This window comes from Etheostoma spectabile, chromosome 10 (assembly GCF_008692095.1).
Source record: "Etheostoma spectabile isolate EspeVRDwgs_2016 chromosome 10, UIUC_Espe_1.0, whole genome shotgun sequence".
Lineage (NCBI taxonomy): Eukaryota > Metazoa > Chordata > Actinopteri > Perciformes > Percidae > Etheostoma > Etheostoma spectabile.
Genome location: NC_045742.1, coordinates 16,558,452 through 16,579,959, shown reverse-complemented (window position 1 = coordinate 16,579,959; position 21,508 = coordinate 16,558,452). Strand labels below are relative to the sequence as shown.

The following is a 21,508-nucleotide window of genomic DNA, read 5'->3' as shown; positions in this document are numbered from 1 at the left end:
TACTCTACAAACTGAAGTTAGCTGCATTCAATAACTTCTTCTGTGTTCTTCGCCGTGGTGGCGGCGATAGCAGAGTTACCACGGAAACACTGGTACAAATACAGGTTTGCCCCTCGTATTTAACAATATACAGCTTGTTATAAAAATTTAAACGGGGACAATACGAGTGTGGACCGGCGGCCGCTGTGTGGCGCGGAGAGTAAGAGGAGAGAGAGTAGGACGAGAGAGCGTAGAAAGAGCCCACACAGGCACGGCTTTGCAGACGAAATGGGTCATGTAACGCAAAATTAAACCATATCAATATAAACAACATTGCAGCGGATGCGAGGACATTAGCACCGGTGCGTCCTAGAGGAGCTAACAGCTAACAGACTAGCACTGGTCACCGCTGTTGTCTGAAAAACAACAGATGGGACAAAGTGTTGCGTTTAATGGTAAACTGGTAAACTTCATGACCGACGTATAACCGACTGCTATCTGTTGAGTTTTCCTCAAGCTACTCTGTCCTCTGGGACTGTCTCCATCTAGAAACTAACCTGCAAGGGGTGCAGTGAACTACTCTGACTGGCTCATGAGCAGACGGCTTTACGGAGCGGCAGATGGGCTTTGCAAAAAACCCGGAGTGTTCTATGAAATGACGTTTATAAAAAATAATCGCTCGATCACGCAAATTTGATCGTGGGAAGTCCAAATCGTGATCGCGATTAAAATTCGATTAATTGTGCAGCCCTACAAAGTGTATTTGCTTGTATGTTTGTTTTTACCACAAAGAGCTGCTTCCATATGCTTCCCCACTCCCTCAATGTGGTGGTCACCTCTTTTACCAAGGGCATCTCTGACGACATCACTACCTCATCACCTCTGTAGTCACACACACACATACATGAAAATAAATTCCTAAAAACATTTTTTGCATTAGATGATGATTACTGTAAGACCACTCACTCTCGGTTTTCAATGACGACCTCCTTAAGATGGACATAACTGGCAGGGAACACTCCCTGGAGAGAAAAGGTGTGGGGGAGATGTATAAGAACAAAATAAATCAGAGGTAGCTCTCATATTTCCTATCCAAAAATCTAAACTAGAAAAGATCTCACAGTTGAATAAAGCTGGTTGAATGTCATGCATTGTGTTATTGTCACCTTTCTGGAAAAATCGATGTGATACACAGTCGTGTGTGTGTGTGTGTGTGTGTGTGTGTGTGTGTGTGTGTGTGTGTGTGTGTGTGTGTGTGTGTGTGTGTGTGTGTGTGTGTGTGTGTGTGTGTTCTTACCCGTTGGGCCCTATTCCTAAGCAAGTAGCCTCTATACCATCCTGAAAGACAAATTGACTGTGACCATGCCATATGACATCAAAGTGTCTAGACTAGGACTTGGAGGACTAAAACCCAGAGCTCAAACTAGGATGCATACAATCTTTAACTAATATAATAATAGCCTATAATAATAATATTAATAATAGTAATAATAAAACCTTATAAAGTTATTTATCATGTAAGTTTTTTAAATTCTCAATATCTTATTGAATGAAATGTATGCAATATAAGTGACAAAAGATGCTGACATATCAATAACATATTTTACTTTACCTCTGTAAGTACAACCTGAGAGTAGTATTATCTTTGTCATTTTCCCAATATTTCCCATTTTGTTCAAGGCAGCTGGTTTATAATGTGGGGAAAATATGGCTTTGTATTACGACAAGCCACATGTATTATAATATTAACATTTCTTAAATGTTTCACTGATAAACAAGTTAAAAAACAACAACAACAACATAGAAAGGTTTATAGGAGCACCATACATGCAATGTACATGTAATAATAATAGTAATAGTATATTTTGTATGTTTTGAGGTTTTCTCACCATCACAGACCTCCTGGACCTGGACCACATCTCCTATCTCGAGGGAAAGCTGCTTCTCTCCTTTGCCAACAAAATTCCACTTAACTGAAAAAGAAATGGTTACAGTCTGATGATCAATAGACTGTTGTTTAATAACCAGTTGTCCTTGTTGGAAACGGCAACTCTTATATCTTTGAGTTTGGGACTGTTGGTGGCCTACGGAAGAGGATTATAGCCACATGTGAAACATTTGAGTTCTGAGAATAAAGTCAAAATTCTGACTTTAAACTCAGATCTTAGTTTACATGTGGCCCTAATCCTATTTTGTAGCGGTCAAATAAAACGAGCAATGTGAACATGTCAACTCAGTCTCTGGGGAAATGTGATGATTATGGGAAGGCAAGGCAGCTTCATTTACATAGCTCATTTCAAACACAGAGGTAATTAATTGCGCATTCCCCAGGCAAAGAACACCAAAAACAATAAACAATAAAAACAGAATAAATCAAGATAGAATACATTTTTATTTTAAAAATTAGATGAAATATAGGATACAAACAATTTAAGTAAATACAAGCAAAATAGCCTAGAAATTATGGACATTTTTTACTATTTTCTGAAAATTCATAAACTAAATGATTAATCTAAAAATAAATCTGCAGCTCAATCCATAATGAGTATAATTTACAGTTACAGCCTTGATTTACTGCACAAGCAGTGGTAGTCACAGTTGTTTGCAGCAGGAATAAGCAAGGACAAGGCAGAGCAATGGCAGCAGCTACAAAACACTGCCTCACTGCAAGGAATGCATTTTGTTTGTTGCTGAAAGTAAGCGTAGCAGTGAAAATGGCGTTGTCTGTGTGCACTAACTCACAGGCTTGCTTTGCTCAGTCCTGTACTTCATGGTTTTGGTACTAAACAAGCAGCTACACTGCTACAAAATAAATGCTAAATAACATTCTTGTGACTGTATATAAGGTGGCACACTATTTTACACTAATTCTTTAATTGAGATTTATCATTCTTCCAAAATGTAATGTATCTGTGCACATTGAATGCCATTATGTGGTTTATACAGTATTTAGATGTACGGCTTCAAAGTAAAAAACAAAACGTCCTTCCTTCTTCCTCCACTTCCTGTGTTAAAGTTCTACACAGACCAGAAAGATATTTAGTTTAGTAGATAAACACTTCATTGAATAACCTTATCAGTATTTGATTCAAAATGGCTTATATAATGCATTGCCATTTTCACCATCAATCTTGAGATATAAAGCGGTAGAACTTAAAAACTGTCTTTACTCACCATTCAAAAAGCAAACTATATGCCTGACTTATTGCAAGTAACTAATAAATCAATGCATCGTCTGCAACAGGCCAGTGAACCTCTGCTAATCTGTATTAGAAGTCAGAAATCTGTATTCCTGCTAAGTTTGTCTGTCTGGCATATCTAACGGCAACACATGCTGATCAGCTCGGCCATATTCAACCCACATACCAGATAAACTACAGATTGTCCTGAGAAGTTGCGCTTTAACCGTCTAGGATTTGTTCCTGGTGCCAAAATCAATCTTTCCAAACCTTAAATTGTAATTCTCAAGAATAATTTCTTTTCTTGCTTATGCCGGACAAAATGTGTAATGCATAAAGATTGACTACTAACTGTGACTCATTTTTCCATCAGTTTCGGATGATGTTTTGTTTTTGATTTTATCCCACACAGAATCCACTGTAGCTCTTATAAGTTCTGTTGCACTGAAGTTTAATGGTACATATGATTTTAGGATTTGAGTTCTTTTGGGGAAATTACAACCAATGTGTGTATCCTAAAGTTCTGTGAGACTGTTAGCACCTGTTTCACATCCTGTTAAGCAGGAAGTGATAGGCATCATTTTTTCTTGTCCTTATTCACAGCATGGAGTTTACCATCACGACTAAACAGAGAGACACAAAACGTATGCACGAACACACACACAAACACAAAGACAAATTCAAGTGAGGACATACTGACTTACCTACACCATACCGCTCCGTGGTGGTACTCTTCCAAGGAGCCATGATTGCATGTAGCCCTACTTTCTATCTGAGTCTTGTCTTTCTGATTCACCTCATATTTCTCTCTCTCTCTCTCTGTTTGTTGAGGGTGTCTGCTAAACTTCTCACTTCTGTATTATTTTACTTTAAATGAAAGCAACAAGCCCATCCCCCTTTGCCTCTCTTCCTCTTCTGCCTCTCTTCTCTTCCTGCCTTTAGGCCGTTAAGGGGAAGTGGGTGAGTATAACAAGGTGGAGTCCCACAGAGCCCACAGGCCTGCGCAGTGTGTGAAGTCTCCATTTTGCTTATTTAGACTTAGTGGGTTACTTTATCTATGATATAATTTAATGTAAAACATCAATTAATACATTAAGTTACATTGTGTACAGTGTACAATTGCACTTCTTCTCAGAGCAAAAGAGGGACTGAGCAAGATGCAGATGTAAAGGAATGTGAGAGAAAGCAAGTTAACATCTGTGATCCATTCTCAAATCTGAACAAAATAACTACTGGATACCACGTGGTGAACAACGCCATTGAACCTTAGATGACATCAATCAACTGTCTGTCCGCTCACACTGTGTGCCCTACCCTCTTCTCTTTGTGCATCATCCTTCAAGCTGGTGAAAGTCAAAGTGTTTGAAGCTAGAAGACGCAGCACATCATGTCACAAAAGGCTACTCTCTTGTGTTGCTGTTGTATTTGAGCTGTCATGCAACAAGTATGCAGTATTTATAAATTTTATATTTCTTTTATACAAGATTATTATTTTTAAGGTAGTTGAAAAACAACATAAAAAGGACTGCAGCTGTGATCGTGCATGCAGCACACTGTCATCAGTTTTAGAGTACCTAATGTCTGTGTCTCTTCAGTATTGGAAACAGAAACCAGCAGCTCAAACAGCATCTGGACTCTAGCTGTTGATTTCACCAAATAAATGGATGATAAAGAAAATAAAATAATATAGGTCCTAAGTTGTTTCTGAATTTACTGAATTAATAAGATTTCAAATAAATACCGATTTCCCCTGTACCCTTTCCCCTTTATTCATGCAGAGAACATCCTTAACACAACAACAAGTGGCAACAACCATCTATAATAGCCCCTTTTTGAGTATTACTGACCAGTCTCAACACTTTCATTATAGACTACATTTTTAAACACTTAAGTTTAAAAACAGGAACATAGTTTTCTTTAAGACAGTAACATGTAGCATTCATTTGCTACATTTCTAAAATCGTCCTTCACGCCTTGAAGGTTTATCATCAGCAGTCCAAAAAAAACCAAATCCCTCTTTTGGAGTTTTCACCTATAATATCCCTATAGAACTGTTTTTCTGTGAGTGGGTCCCTGTTTTGCTTATCTTGTGCACGTGCATGCAGGAAAGAAGACTGTTGGCAAGTAAACCGGGATGTAAACAATGCATGATTCCAAATAGGTTTACTTAAAAAATAAAAAAAAGGCTTTTCAGATGTGTTGTGCAATGTATTTCAAATGTTTTTCACCGTTCCAGGGATACACACAATGCAGTTTGGCGAGTAACACAGATTGTAAACCTGACTTTACTTTGTTTACAAGAAATGTCACAGGGCGCCTTTCAGAACTATTTCATAAAAGTTGTCCATTTGAGATTCTAATCCTCTTTAAGGAGCTATGTGTAGGATTTTGTCCATCTAGCAGTGAGGTTGTGGACTGCAACCAACTGAATACCCCTTTGCTAACTCCTCCTTCCTTTCTGAGCATGTAGAGAACCTACAATGGCCTTCAGGGAACGTAAACATGTGAAAGGCCCTCTCTAGCCCTCTCTAGTGTTTGGTTTGTCTTTTCTGAGCCACTGTAGAAAAATGGCGTTGTGGAAGACATCCCACTCCCTATCTAGATATGAGGGTCTCATTCTAACATATACAGAGAAACACAAAGATTCTTGGTTCCCAGTGAATATGAATATTATAATGAAAACATATTTATGAATATTATATTTAATTTCTGCCAATAGATCCCACTAAATTCTTCACACTGGTCCTCTATAAACATATTCTAAAAGTGTTGAAGAATTTCAAGTCCACCCTGAGTTAAAGCAGGGATGCACCGAATCCAGGATTCGGCCGAATGTTGAGCTTTTTGACAGGGTTCGGTACTGCCGGACCTTAGAATTTTTTTTCCAACACCGAACACTACACTTGCGCTACGCTGGTCAACGTACTGACACCACCATTACGTTTACGTAGGTGGACCGTTCAATGCAGTTGGCTTTGAGAAAGTGAAAATGTAATTTGTGAGCAGAAAAAGTGTTGTTTGGCAGTACTTTCCGTCAAAAGAAGGCAATTCAAGTCGAGGTACATGTTTAATTTGTCTTGTGGTGGTGAGGGAGGTTTTTTATTTAAGGGGCTACCGGTGGAGTTTTGGGATCTTTAGACAAAATAGACTTGACCCTCTCTTCAGCAGCAATACATATTTCTATGACCCACCAAAATGATTGGGAAAAAAGGCTTGCACGCTCCACGTAGCACCAACTGCAATGTTTCATTTTAAATGAATGTAGCCTACTGGCCAAAAACCTATATCTCAATACCAAAAACCTACTGGTACACGGGGATGCTCGAGCTCGAGGCAACGTAAAATCTTCGAGCTAGTCATCTTCATTATATTCCCTCTTCATGTCAGTGACGATACTTTGGCAACAGGTGGGGCAGTTAGCTGTAGGGTTGCATTCTCAAAGAAAGCAACTCCAAACTTGTGTTGCTATCATGTTGTAATTTTTTTGTTGGGTCAGACCCAGCAATGGGGAGATGAGTCTGAGAGCTACATGGAAATGTGTACACCAAACAAGCCATGAATACAAAAGTTGGGTGGACCCCCTCCCCACCCCTACAGACATAAAAAGTGGGAGGACCCTCCCCTCAACATAGAATAAAAAAAACAAAGCCCTCCCCTATATATACACAACATTGCTGTAGTTAAAACGTTTGCATATGAAACATCCGAAAGAATATGAGTTGTGCATGAAGGAATCTACAGACAGTGGCCAAAATTCAGCAACTTCAGGTATGGCAAAGGAAGGACAGTCACAGCTTAAAACTAATGTTAACCAGACGTGTTAACTTCATTAATGTGTTTACTGTGTTAATGAACTGAGGATAGAAGTAGGATTAGGTAGTCGGTTTCGGGAGAATCTTAACCACTGGATTCTGTATTCGGCCGACCCCAAAAATCTGGATTTGGTTTATCCCCAAATTAAAGTCCCCCCGATTTAAAATCAATCAGTTTATCAGTGAGTAAAGAATCTCGGTCACTTGTATACTGTAAGTGACCATTTCTCCATGTCCTTAGCATTTTCAATCAGCCAATATTATATACATATATTGTTTCTTGGACAGCAAATTTAGCATTTATAATATAAAGGCTGCTTTGAAGTTTGGGTCTCAACCCATGTGGCTGTCCAAACTCGACTGACACACAACAAAGCGGATATACAGGACTCAGCATTTGACTGTTAGCGTTATATCATGCTGAATATGATTGAAGAGAAAGGTTTTCCCCTCACATTAATATTAGTTTCCCCTAAAATGTTAGAGAATATTGTACTGTAACCTATCATGTAATTGTAATTATATATAACGGGTCCTTGACAATAGAGCTTCCAGTCTGACCTCACAGGTAACATCAACAACAAACAATATTACATTACATGTCATCCAAAGCAACTTGCATGCCTGTGTAACAACTAGGGGTTAAGTGGCTGGCTCAGGGACACAGCAAGGCACTCATGAACATTACCAAAAGGCACTTTGCAACAGCTGATATCTTTTTATTGTTGATGCGCTCAATAGAGTAGCTAGCTAAGCTGACGGCATGCAACTAGCTTATAACTAGCCTGCTATGTCATATTAAGCTACGTAAAGATTATTGGATAACCAGCAGGAAAATTCTGGTATCAGCCATAAACTAATAATTGAGACTGGAGATTGGTTTAAAAAATAGGGTGAATAAAAAAAACTCTGTTGAAAAAAAAGAATTGCTCTAAACAGACTGTGAGAGTTTAGCTTAATAAAGAATTATAGCAGAAATTAAATATAAAAAAGACTAAAATTACAAACCACTACTTGAAGCCATTACAATTAGCATAATTGAATATATTTAGTTTGAAATAGCCTACAGCGTTGCTGCATTTGACGTTTGCTTAAAATCTTTTCTCATTAAAGATTTGGCAAGTTATTTTATCATTAGAATTAATTTTGATATTTGTTTCTGTGGACACACAAATTGAGAGTTTCTTTAGCTTGTTACTTCTTAATTCAATTTGCCTGTTTGTACTGAAGAAGCGATTGGATTGAGACAGCTTTTATTCCCCCAATCATCATACACGACATCATTTTTTTGGCCATTTGTTGTCTTGACTAACAAATGGCTGATTTTCTTAGAAATTATGTAATTTCTTTGCAGATCCAAAAGAGAGTGGCAAAAAATCAATGTTTTGTTTTTGTTTTTTAAATTCCCTGGCATTACCTCATCTTATCTTATCAATTAACGGCATATTTTAAACACTGTTGACCTGGACCGGGAACTGGGGTTTAACTTCCCATAATAAAGATTTATATTACAATGTTAATGACATTTTAGATATTACAGCCAACTGCCTTTTTCACACTACTTTTTTCAAATGAACTAGTGAATAGTCCCTTTCTGCATGGGAACACCAGGGCACCGGGGGGGGACAGAAGGGGGGGAAGCTTAGAAACACTACCAAGTACGTGTTCACGTGAGGAGGTGTAAATAAGTGACACTGTGTCTTTATAAAGGGAGAGTGAGAGAAAGACAGGAAGTCAGATTAGGAAATAAGGAGCGCAGGACAGGAGAAAGAGAAAAGTGATAAAGAAAGATATGTTATCGCAGATTTCTGTGTATTGGAACAAAACTGAAACCTTGTTGCTGTGATACAAGGAGAAAAAAGGGTGGAGCTTAAAGGTGTGTGGTAAGAAAAAAAGTGACAAATGTAACTGATATAACCAGAGGTGAAGCAATATAGAGATGTAGGAATAAAAAAAGACAGCAAACAGAGGGATCATCTGTAACATAAATAAAAGATACAAAAAGACACAAAGAAAGATTATAATCAGCACCAGCTGAGATTTGAAAAAGGCCACAAGAACTGAGCCAAAGACAAAGGGAGGCAAAACAAACATAAGTTATGAAAAGAGATGTGATAATGAGTTCTGAATGTTAGCCTGCAGCCCAGGAGATGAATTGGCATCGGAAATAATAGAGAAGCCACACCAGGGGCCACAGCATGTAGAAAATAGATACAGAGGCTGAGAAAAAAGGCTGTACCAAAAATAGAGAGATTGATTTTTGAAATCTCTGTGAACTATCGGGTCATTGACATCCCGCCAGCGCAGCTGGTGCCAGTTATGATTTACCTAAAAAAGCCAGACAAGAAAATGAGTGAATACCATGCCTTCCTGTATCTGTGCCCACTACAAGCTGGACTTATTGCCAGCAATTCCAGTAAGACTGAATGCAACAGGTTGTTTGGATTATTCAGGAAAAACAGGTCAGTCTCCAAAGACTTTATCACAGCAGCTGGCACATGCAAGTTAGAAGGCATGATAAGACAATGGAAGAGCTATTAACATAATTCCTAAAGGAAATTACTCTCATGCGATAGAGAAGAAGAAAAGCAGAAGCAGAGAAAGTGAAAGAGAAAGAGGGAGAGAGAGAGCTGTGTGAGAGTTACTGGTGCTTCCCCATTATTTTTCTCTCTCTCTTCTCTTTCCCACACACAGTTACACACTCTTTACACACACACACACACACACACACACACACATATCAAGCGAGACTTTGGTTCTCTCGGCTCTCAGAGAGCACAGCAGAGCAAGTGTTGGCTGTCTCGGAAGAGGATAAGCCGCAATGAGGTAAGTTGACAATTCCTACTTTATACTAGCTGAAATATATTTAATATGTCATTAAATTTGAACATGTGTGTAAAAGCATAGTTCATCCAGCTGTCTTTGTGTTGTAACAGCATCAATGTTTGCTCTGCATTAATTTGCTGGTATGCATTTTTTAGCAGCCTAACAAGAATATTATGGATTTAATATCTGGGTGAACTAAACCGATTTCATATTTGGATGAACTAAATTCATTTAATATTTTTATTTACAAAGAATTAACATATTGTTTAAATCTCTTTTATCACTTGTAGACATCAGGCTTTTAGAAATGTTCTGCTTTGCAGAACAGGACCAAGGAATATAAAAGATAGAAATAAATACAGAAGAAGTATGTGTGTAGTGACATATGACCTCAGGTTTATAGCATTGGTTCCTACTCTGAATGTGTGTCAGCTCAGTTGCAGGGAAAAAATTAATTCCTTATTTGGTATTTGTGTTTTAGTTTAGATTCAAATCCGTAGGTTTGTGGTTGTGGCAAGCAAATCCTGATCCAGGTGTGGGCATGTAAACTCCGGACAATGACAAATATACAAAGGGGTCACGTAATCAGTACTGAAGATCAAGAAGCGAGATTAGTCTGTCTGTGTGTGTGTGTGTGTGTGTGTGTGTGTGTGTGTGTGTGTGTGTGTGTGTGTGTGTGTGTGTGTGTGTGTGTGTGTTCTACATTTGAACTTCACTTTTCCAGTTTCATATTCCAGCACAAATACAGTGTGAATTTCTATCATCGACAGATAGACAAATAGATAAACAGATAGATCATCACAGATACATACATACACAGACAGAAAGAACATACTCAGACCGAAAAGGGGAGAGGAGCTGGTGCTAATTTTGTTTTGCTCATGTCCTTGGACAATGGGAAGTCAAAGTTGCGAATTAGCAGATATAAATGTTTTATTGTAATAATGCATCTATGATTTGCTCACAGTCCAATTATAACGATAAAACCCCCTTTCTACTCAAGTATTGGGATCTAAAACATAATAAAGACCTCCAAGAGAATTTTATCTTTATTGAAAGTAATAATTCACAAGTGCCCTGATTTTGTTATTAATTTATGTTTCATATTGGCCACATTTGGCCACCAAGACAAAAAAATCTTTATTGTGATGGTTTCCTTGCTCTGCATTCCTGAGAGATTACTCAGACAATCTGGCCTGTACTGTGACATCCCTTTCATTGGCGCTTATGCTAATAAAGTTTGATTTTCTGTAGCTGGTGCTCTTTATTTCATATGTTGAGAAATTGTGGTTGTCACTGCTAATGCTAACTAATGTTGACCACCTTGTTTTTCTTCTGTAGTACTATGTGACATCAGATATTTAAAACAAGAAACGTAGAATCTTTTATAAACTGGTACAAATGTAAATAACTATTAGGACAGTAGCCTACAGGATAGCAAAATGGGGCTAACCCAAGTGAGCACTGAAAGTCAATCTGCAATGTGTGCCTCAGCTGAAGCCGCCAACAGAAGAGAGAGAGGATGTGGTTAAGTGTCATGACTTGGTCAGGTAACCATATGCAGTGCTGAGCAGCTCTGAAGACGGGTTAAATAGCAACTAGGAAGTGTACCTGTAAGATATGTCAGGAAATTTGTTGATTCTAGACCTGTGCGAGTGTGTCTTTCTATAAATATGTCTCACTGTATGTCTATTTACATTAAGTACTGTTGACATAACAGAGGTTTGGTACAGATAAGGCTGACAAGGGATATTCATTATCCCCATGTGACCTGAACTTGTGTTTGTCTGTGACACAGCCATGCATGCTGTTAGTGTCTATGCATATTTTATGTGCCTGCCTGTGCTCACGTCTGTCGCTCACTGTGTGTCGTTTTCACGCTTCGTCAAGATTCCGCAGCTGCCCTCCGCTGCTGGACACACAACTGTTACCAAGCAACCTACCATCCCAGACCCCTCCCCCCTCTTTCTCTGGGTCTTTCTGTCAAGGACAAAAACAAAGACAAATAGAGAAACATACACACACACACACACACACACACACACACACACACACACACACACAGATAGGAACATTCACAAAAATGCAGACAGCTATAGATTGCTTTGCAAAAGCAGAGGAAGCAAGTGAGCCGAGTATTTTTGCTCAATTGATTAATAATAGGATGGATGAAGCATTCAGATGCCTGATTGCATTATGTCGCCCTGGACGCTACTTGCAGGAACAAAAGTTGCTTTAAACATCTGTAGGCCTGTTCAGTATGACAGACCTGACTGATTAAATGTTTTATGACCTAGAAACAGTTACAATCCCTCGCTTTTCTTTAATGTGTAGTAAATCTAGAATACACCAGTTACAGCTCTGCTAGAGAAGTTCCAGCTATACTGCTTGTACATGTGCGTTGCCATTTGTCTGACACAAAGCCCTTCACTCATGTCAGCAGCATTGTAAAAACAAGGCAAGTGGTTTGGTTTATTGAGTCATTTTAGGATGCTGTTATACTGCCTACCCACCGTTAGGTGGCAGATATGTTAACTTTGATTGAGTTTTAATGAGCTAGCCAAATGAATGAATGAATGAATGAATGAATGAATAAATGGGTTCTTTCCTGTATCTGCAATTAGTCTGAAGCAACCGCATAAAAGAAAGTAAATTTTACACCCTGCCGGCAATTTAAAGCTTTTCCTGATATTGCAGCGATTTGAGAGGGCAGAATTAATAAATTTCCTGACTGTGTGAACATATTCAAATACTTTGCATTTGTGGAAATACACGTGATTACTTTGGTAATGATCGGGCTAAAGAGGAGCGGATATTCCGTATCTGTTTATTTCTCAAAAAGACATCTGCCTGATAAAAAAGGTCACAGATTAAATTTTGGAGGATCTCACAAATCAGGAAGCAAGTCCCAGCTAAGAGGTAAATAACCTCATTACTCATCTCTAAGCTTAGACCATGTCTGGTAAAGAGTTCAAGTCCAAGATCTTTTTTTGCCTGCCTTTTATCTCAATATCCAAATTGGGCTCTTTTCACCAGACCACTTACTAAATAATGGAAGGTGTAAATGGGGCAGAATGAAGTGTCTCCAGCTCATTTACATAATTTGTATGCTGGAAGATAGGAGGTAATGAGAGGAAGCTGTCTAGGAGCTCCATAGGTTTAATCACTTAATATTTCCTCTCTCTTGGTCCACCAAATCTTGGGTATTACACACAGAGTATACCTGTCCCAGCATGACCCACTTTAAGCACTGTCCTACATCACAAACCCATGGAACCCTGTGTTGTCTCTTGAAAAACATGAAACAAAATTCAGAAAACCTCTAAACGTAAAGCAGCCTGTACATCCTGTTCAAAACACAGCACTTGGCTGTCATTACAATCCATTACAGTCCTCAAGATCCATTACTAAGGCATACGTTTCAGGTTGTGTTTTAGTGTGTGCATGCACATGCGAGATGTGTGTCTGTGATTATATACAGATGTTAACACTCACCATTGTTTTCCATTAAGACAACTAATGAGAAGTTTATGAAAGAAAACAGACGGCCAGTGATACAGGAGCATGCTGTCTGAAAGAATGATGATTTAATTACAATTTATCATATTCTAGCATTAAGGTAAAGGACTTTCTACTGTAACTGTAGTCTGCACAGATCAACAGTGACTTAATAAAACAAAAAAGCAAGAAAGTCATTTGCATCTTAATTCTTGTGCTTCCTAGTGATTCTTGAAAAGTGAGAAGGCAGGATTGTATATTACTAAAGACACAAATGTTTATGCAAAAATAAACAGGAAATGAATATGGTTACGCTCTCACACACATGCACTGCAACATGGGAAAATGAACTAATGCTTCTGGCTGAGAGTATGCCTGTGTGAACACACACTTACACACCCTCATATACATTATGTCCCAGGGTTGAAACAAGGTTATTGAGAAGCTTCTAGTGACCATAATACATGTCCATATGTGGACATCCCTAACAAGGCAGTGTAGGATCCAAGCCAAAAACTCTTTCAAACTGTGAGCAAGAGTGTGTGTTTGTGTGTGAGACAAAGTAAGAAAGTGACAGTGTGAGCGACAGATTTTGATGATAAAAACAGTTGAAATGTGTGGTCACAGTGAGTCTGGTTCTGTCAGATAAAAAAGTTGAAGTGCATTTGAGAGCTGCACTTCATAGGTTAGTGGCTGTGTTATCAGTGTTTACTTTGGATGAAGTTCAAAGCAGAGAGTCGGTGACAAAAATGTGTCAACGCAGAAACAATGATTAGAAGAGTTCAGAGATTAGAGACGGTGTTCTGGTTTCCGTAGAGCCAGATTTAATAAAAATATTTCTTTCATGCGTTTAGTTTTTCATTATATAGTCTAATGCTCTTTTTTCTCATAATGTGAAGCCTGCAGCCACCCACCACTCCATGTCACTCTCTCCCTTTTAGGTGATAAGTGAGCTGCTCTGGACCACGTCTGGCAAATGTCCCAATATCCATTACACTGTTAGAAAATAGACGAGCAAACATTACCCACCACCCACTGACGCAAACACAGGTACTACACACGCACGCACACACACGCATACGTACACACACACACACACACACACACACACACACACACACACACACACACACACACACACACACACACACACACACACACACACACACACACACACACACACACACACACACACACACACACACACACACACACACACACACTCTTATCCAGTACTTACCCTCATTCCACCAAGCACACATTAAAATGAGTGAGTTCACATAGGACAAGTAACTCTCTCGACAAGGTAGAGACAAAGAATTAAAAATGTTCTTATGAAAACATTCCAAAGTAGTATTTACTTTACAAACTAGCTGAAATTATGTTTACATGCCATTTGATTTAAAAAAAGGGTTTTATTATTATTTGACAACTGTATTTATCATCATATTATTATAATCATATCTAATTATATCTGAGTTGCTCTCAGCAGTCATCTCATCAGCTATTGATGCATCTAAATGTTAATCATATTTAACAATATTGAAACCAAAACAAGACTTTGCATTGTCTCAGCTGCAGCAGACAGCTCAGAGATACTTAGCCATGCTGGCTGTTTACACAGTTGCTTATCTTGTCCTGAGTTAAACAAACTACTGTCTTGGTTGATGGTTTGATTATAAAGGGATTGGAATTCCCATTAGCGAACTGTCTAAAATAGCAGATTTACTTTTGCTTGCAAGAAAATGACCAACTTGAAATAACGGAAACTTAATACAAATACAAATATATTTGACAGTGAATGTCTCTGTTTTTAAAAAAACAACAAAGTGCTTGTAATGCTCTATAATCATGATTGTTAATGGATTAACTATGGCGCTCCAAAAGTTAATTCTTTAGCATCATAAATCATGCATGCAAGGCTTGAGGCTTTAAGTTTAGAATCAGACATAAACTATGTAGAATGTTTCAAAAGTCAGCAATCATGCTAGCCAGAACTAAATTTAGTTTGTTTGTGAATGTGTGTGTTCTGGTATTACTGTCCAATTCAAGTTTTAAAACATCACAGTGAGGACATTTCTGTATTGTGAAGACATTTCGGCCGGTCCTGTTTGAAGGTTAAGACTTGTTCTTTCTGACCATGTTTGTGTGTGCTTAAGGGAAAGCTTAGTCTCGAGAAAAATCTTTTAAATTAATTACACAGTTTATTAGAAACTTATCAGATATTTAAAACAGTGTCTAAACATTAGTCTTCAGAGTGTATTTGTTCCAAAAGCAGATTTCTACATTTATTTCCAACACACTGGAACATTCTGTAACTGGTTACTAATTTATTATTTTAATCAGCAACTACATCCCTGGTGCCAAGTCAGTACTATATGTCTTCAGTTTTCTTCGACTTGATTTATTTGTATTCTTTATTGGTATGACAGTTTGTGACACTGTTTATCCAAAACTATTTTGAATACTCTACATTATTGTATTCATCATTTAGAGTACTATATTTATCTACGTGTTCCCAAGATGTAGGCTTGCCTGTGCAGACACAAAAAACACACATGCGGTTGCCTGGTTAGTTCACCTGTTAGAGCGGGCGCCTAAATATAGAGGTTTACCTTGATGCAGTGGCCGCGGATTTGACTCCGACCTGCGGCCCTTTGCTGCATGTCATTCACCCACTCTTCCCCCTGTCATAAATAAACTGTCCTATAGAAATAAAGGCCTAAAATGCCAAAAAATAATCTTAAAAATACACACACATGCACTAATAAAATACTGTCTCAATATTTTTTCAAACCTTTTTTTAATTGTTCATCCAGTTTTGATTGTTGTACATTTAATGTTTAAGTGTAATGTTTAAATGCATGTAAATTAGGCCTATTCCAATTAGTCTAATCTATCATTAGGGATTGTAATACATCAACTATAAGTAAATTAATAACTTATATAAAACCAAAGTTACAATTATAATCAAACCAGAAGAAAGTTGCTGCTCTTTGTTGGAGTATGTAAACTGATTACTAACTGTGTTTCTAATCTCTGTCCACTAGGTGTCCCTACAGCCATAGAAGATGCAGTTGAAGCCAAAGAGATACCATAGACCACCAAGAATCAGCCTCATAGACAGAAAGCTGTTTGACAGCCATCAGACATTTCAGCAGCCAGGCATAGTGCTGATTTGCAATTCCCAGTAGCAGCATTTGTCAAGACACAAATGTTGTTCAACCAACTTCTTGTAAAACTTCTTTGATTAATATTGTCATCAATGTAAATGGAAATGCTGGTGTGGTCGAGTCACAGGAAAGCTATGGTTCACGCCCATCAAGAACAGCAAACAGTAAAGTACATTAGCAGCTAAGGCAGAAGAACTATTTGGAGAGAAATGGACACAGAGGGATCACATGTGGCCAAGCTCTTAAATCACATTTGACCATGGAGACATTGAGATTAGATTGTATGCACCATAATAAATTGGAGCATCCAAACACTCTGAGTAAACATATGTAATAGCATAATATGGGAGCGTATGGCTTCCAATGTGAATGTCCTGTTTGCAAAAAAGTGAGACCTCTAATCTAGTTTAAAACTGAAAAGAAAACACAATTGTTTGCATAAAGCTCCAGCAATGATGTCATCAGATGGATGAATGCCTCCAGTGAAGCAACAGTAATGATGTTGTCACAAGTGATGCTGGGTGTTACCCTGTCCCTTCTCATCCTTCTGACTGTCAGTGGTAATGTGCTGGTGTGCCTGGCTGTCTGCGCCTCTCGACGCCTCCGCTGCCTCACCAACTGCTTCATTGTGTCACTGGCGGTGACCGACTTGCTGCTCGGCCTCGTGGTCCTCCCTTTCTCTGCCCTCCTCCAGCTTAACAACGAGTGGCCACTCGGCCCAGCCTTCTGCAACTTCTACATCTCAATGGATGTCATGCTGTGCACCGCCTCCATCCTCACCCTCCTGGCCATCAGCGTTGACCGCTACCTGGCAGTGACCAGGCCTCTGAGATACGCCTCACTGGTGTTACCATGGCGAGTTGCTGTGGCCATGGCCAGTGTTTGGGCAGTGTCTGTGGCCGTGTCTTTCTTGCCCATCCAAATGGGATGGAACACAGTTAATGGGACAGTGCAGAACCACGGGCCTTCGGCTTCAGAGGGAAAATGTCGCTTTGAGCTGAACAGACCCTACGTACTGACAGACTCTCTTGTCACTTTTTACCTGCCTCTGGTGGCTATGTGCTGGACCTACCTCCAAATACTTCGCATTGCAAGGGCACAGGCCAAACGAATTATCAGTGCCCGGCCCACATGCATCACCAGCTACAACTGCAGGAACAATCCTTCCACCAGTACCACTGTGGTTTCCAGTGTTACAGCAGTGGCTCTGCGGGAGCACAAAGCCACAGTGACACTGGCAGCAGTGATAGGGGCTTTTGTGGTGTGTTGGCTGCCATATTTCATCCTGTTCACAGTGTTGGGTCTAAAGGAGCATCCAGATCCAAGCACAGTACCAGAATTCCCCATTGTTTTGTGGCTGGGTTACGCCAACTCGGCCCTCAACCCTATCCTCTATGGAGCCCTCAACAGGGACTTCAGGTCAGCCTACTCCCGTCTAGTGAGATGCCGATGCCCTACCTACAGTGGGTGGAAGAGCCGACAGCCATCTCCCACTGTGACAGCAGGTAAAGCTGTAGAAAGAGCTTAAAGTGTGCATATACATCTGTTCAGTTTAAAGCTCTTCAGTTTAAGAATAAGGACTTTTCTGACTAGTCTCACATTTCCAGACCTATGTTCAGGTCTGGCTACACCACTTATATATTCTGGGATAGGGGAATAAAAACTCTCTGGCTTGTTTGTATTTCTTTAAACCAATCATAACCATTCTGGGCAGTGCTAAGCCCCGGAAGCAGCGACACAGGCCGGATGTCAGGCTTTATCCCAGCACTGTACATCCGGTAAGCCAGACTTATTCCTGACCAAGAAACAATTGTGTAAATACATTATATGTTCTCTCCAATTTTTTGTCTTCCTTTTGTTTTCCTCCTCTTAGCCAGAGACCAGTTTACAGAGGTGACACTGTTGTGTGGCCACACCCCTGGCGCCTGCAGGTCAGGTCTAACAGAGCAAAACCTAATGCTTCGAGAAATAAACAGCGGGACAGCCACAGCAACTATCCAATTTGCAAATGGCACTGCTGCCACAGATGTCAATGGCAATGAGAGGTATATTTTCATTTAATATATGAACAAAAATTCACCTGACATAACGCAGAGAAGTCTTGGCAGAAAACTCATCAAATATGATACAACTACATTAAAAAGTGTAATACTTAACATCCAAATAGGGGTGAAAATGCTACAACTCACATTCACTCATAATGAGTGAAAAACCGTGCCATGAAAAACTAAGTTGTTCCACCAAGAAAATACATTAAGCTGGCTGTATGTGACACCTTGCTCTCAGTGTGTCAGTGCACTGGTCCGTATATATACCTCATCCAAGAAGGTTATGTTTTCGGTTCAGTTCGTCTGTTTGTTTGTGTGTTTGATTTCGGTTTGATTGTCAGTCAGCAGGATTATGGAAAAACTACTAGCCCGATTTTCATTTAACTTGGTGAAGGAGTATAGCATAAGCCAAGGATGAACCATTAAATGATGGAGCAGATCTGACTCACGGGGCAGATACACAAATTACATTTAATTTTCGTTAACATTGCTAGATAGGACGTTTGTGCTGCATTCATGTGGTGTGGGAAAATAAAAAAAAATTATTTCCCGACTGGGAAAATTCACACTGCATTAACATTGAGAGGTAGTGCATGCCTTGTTGGAGGTCGGCGCACTCTGACTGCCCTTCTAGTTTAGTCTTACTTTCAAACACAAAATCTGATTAGTCACACAAACAAACATTTCACACAGCCTTAAGATTCAACAGTGGAGATAGATTTTATAGCTGTGACGTGTTGTTGTTTAATTGATATAGCCATACATTCTTTTTTTGTTGCTGATTGATTTGATATGTGTATACATTTGTATGTACCGCAGCACCATTGAAAATAAGGGATCCCCGGGCTCTCAGATAGCCCAGATGGTAGAACATATACAGAGGTTTACTCCTCAACACAGCAGGCCCGTGTTTGACTGCAACCCGCAGCCCTTTGATGCATCTCCTCCGTCAAAAATAAAGGCCAAAAATGCCCAAAAAATTACCTTTAAAAAAAGAAAAAGAAAAGAGGGTTCTCCTGCAATGGCTTTTTAGGGGTTTTAAATAAATAAAATTAAAATTAAATGTTTGTTCTCTAATCGTTCATTCCTTTCAATAAATGCAGGTCATGCTGAGCCTGTGCTGGTGAGGTGGGTGATTTGTTGACTTTTCTGCGGTTGCAACCAAGAATCAGAATCCATCAGTCTAAGAAGAAAGATGGATAGAGATTTACAGTCCCTATATTTGGAAGCCTTCAATGCCGCAGTAGAAGCACCACGTAAGTAAGTAGAAACACACCAACATCACTATAACCCCCACAGACCATGTCAGGCCCAGAACAAATGAACTGTGACACACAGATCTTAGCGGTGTCATCCACTGTGCATCAGGCCATATGGCAATATGCTTATTAGGCCAAGAAATGTGCTTTCAGCAGAGAGGAGATACATTATCCAGTTACACATCCTACTCTCATTTCTTTGTTCGCACTTTGTGAACTGTATGTACTAAGTGGTTTTCTCTTTGTATGCACTACTTTGTAAAGTGTGTATTAGTTAAAGCAACAAAACAACAAATTTATGAATACCAATACATTGTAAAGGCAGCCTGTTAATTGCCGTATTTAATCTTGAGATCAGTAACACACTTTAAATACCTAAAATAATTAAAGGTGCAACATTATACAACACCTCGCCATGTCAGCCAGCTTTAGCACAATATATTTTATATAGCCAGATATGATTAAAATAACTAATGATGGCTCATTATGTAGAAATCCTAACAGCACTCAGACATAAATTTACCATTACATCTTAGTATTGTCTTAAATTTGATACCACAGTAAGTTGATGAACTTTTCTAAAAGGTCAACAAGGCTTAATTGTAACTAGGATAATGTATTATGATTCGTCTTTTATTGTTCATTTTTCTACTTTTTCTGAATTATTAGTTTACATTTTTCACTCACTAGTGAATTAATTGATAAAATAACACTATACAAATGATTCTCTGTTTTGTTTTTAACAGCTAAAAAACAAATGAAATTAATGTTTCTTAAAAATTGTTTTACAGCAGTTTCTCCAATAGTCGTGATGGAAAATGGAAACTGGAACCTCAGCAACTCCACACCTCATCAGCAAGAACTAACTGTATGCACACTGCCGACCTCTACTTGTCCAGGAGCGAACAAATGAATATGCTTCTACGCAGAAATGATCTAACAAAATCCTTCCACTGCATCGAAACATCACACAGGGCAACACGTGGCCCTATTATGCTCTCAAACTAACTGTGTATAGTATTAAAGACAGCTGTTTAACTTGTTGATCATCAATTTCATAAAATACATTTTTTATTCTGACTCAAGAGTACACTCCAGTGGAAACACAACATATCAAAACTTCAACCTGGATAAAGAAATTGGAAATAGATGTTTGACAAAATTAGAGAATGGAGGGGAAAAAGTGATAAATAGACTGGATAAATGGAGTCTTCATGTAGACTGTGTTGAAATGTGTCACATTAATGTGTAGCATGCAAACTAAATGTATGTGTCTATTTTGAGAATGTAGACTGTCTTTACTGTTGTTCTTTCAGTGGCAAATGTATTATGTATTGTATACATACTGTAAAAGTAAGCTAGGATTGAATAAATGGCATGTTCTATTCCTCCAAAATACAAAATTACAACCATTCTGTACCATTAAAGGGCTAAAGGCCTAAATTAAGAATATAATATATACTACAATTTTTTTTAGGCAATACACATGGGCAGTAGTTAAGTATGGATAGGGATTATCATGTGCGATGATGCAAAAAACATCATATGAGTGGTAATACATAAGTATATTGTAAACAATTCATCACAGCTGTCAGCACACATTGCCACATTAACACTTAACCTTCTCCATACTTTAAGCTATTTCCTTCGAGGACTGAAACAGAATTGTTCATAATATCCATCTGCATGTCGGGTACCAGCTGGAAACAAGTGATGGAGGGCGTTTTACAACCC

At 38.8% G+C, this 21,508-nt stretch overlaps 2 protein-coding genes across 5 annotated transcripts in view; one reads left to right on the top strand and one right to left on the bottom strand.

The window, feature by feature from the left end:
• The window catches only part of dock2 (dedicator of cytokinesis 2), a 130,433-nt gene extending 126,329 nt beyond the window's left edge, over positions 1-4,104 (bottom strand). The window contains 5 exon segments of the mRNA XM_032527996.1: positions 765-861; positions 946-1,001; positions 1,277-1,317; positions 1,869-1,952; positions 3,863-4,104. Of these exon segments, the coding sequence (XP_032383887.1) occupies positions 765-861; positions 946-1,001; positions 1,277-1,317; positions 1,869-1,952; positions 3,863-3,905 (321 nt within the window). The 5' untranslated portion in view covers positions 3,906-4,104.
• A 5,567-nt stretch (positions 4,105-9,671) lies between these two features.
• hrh2a (histamine receptor H2a) lies at positions 9,672-21,180 on the top strand. 4 transcript variants are annotated; one of them, XM_032528018.1, is made up of 6 exons: positions 9,672-9,796; positions 14,236-14,344; positions 16,345-17,972; positions 18,341-18,512; positions 19,619-19,775; positions 20,566-21,180. In XM_032528018.1, the coding sequence occupies exons 3-5, from the start codon at positions 16,937-16,939 to the stop codon at positions 19,626-19,628; spliced, it is 1,218 nt and encodes a 405-aa protein (XP_032383909.1). In that variant the 5' UTR covers positions 9,672-9,796; positions 14,236-14,344; positions 16,345-16,936; the 3' UTR covers positions 19,629-19,775; positions 20,566-21,180. The 4 variants fall into 4 exon arrangements, with proteins under 4 accessions (XP_032383909.1, XP_032383908.1, XP_032383911.1 ...); XM_032528017.1 differs by lacking the exon at positions 14,236-14,344 and having other exon boundaries at positions 9,715-9,796; XM_032528020.1 differs by lacking the exon at positions 9,672-9,796 and having other exon boundaries at positions 14,192-14,344.
• Positions 21,181-21,508: the final 328 nt, after the last annotated feature.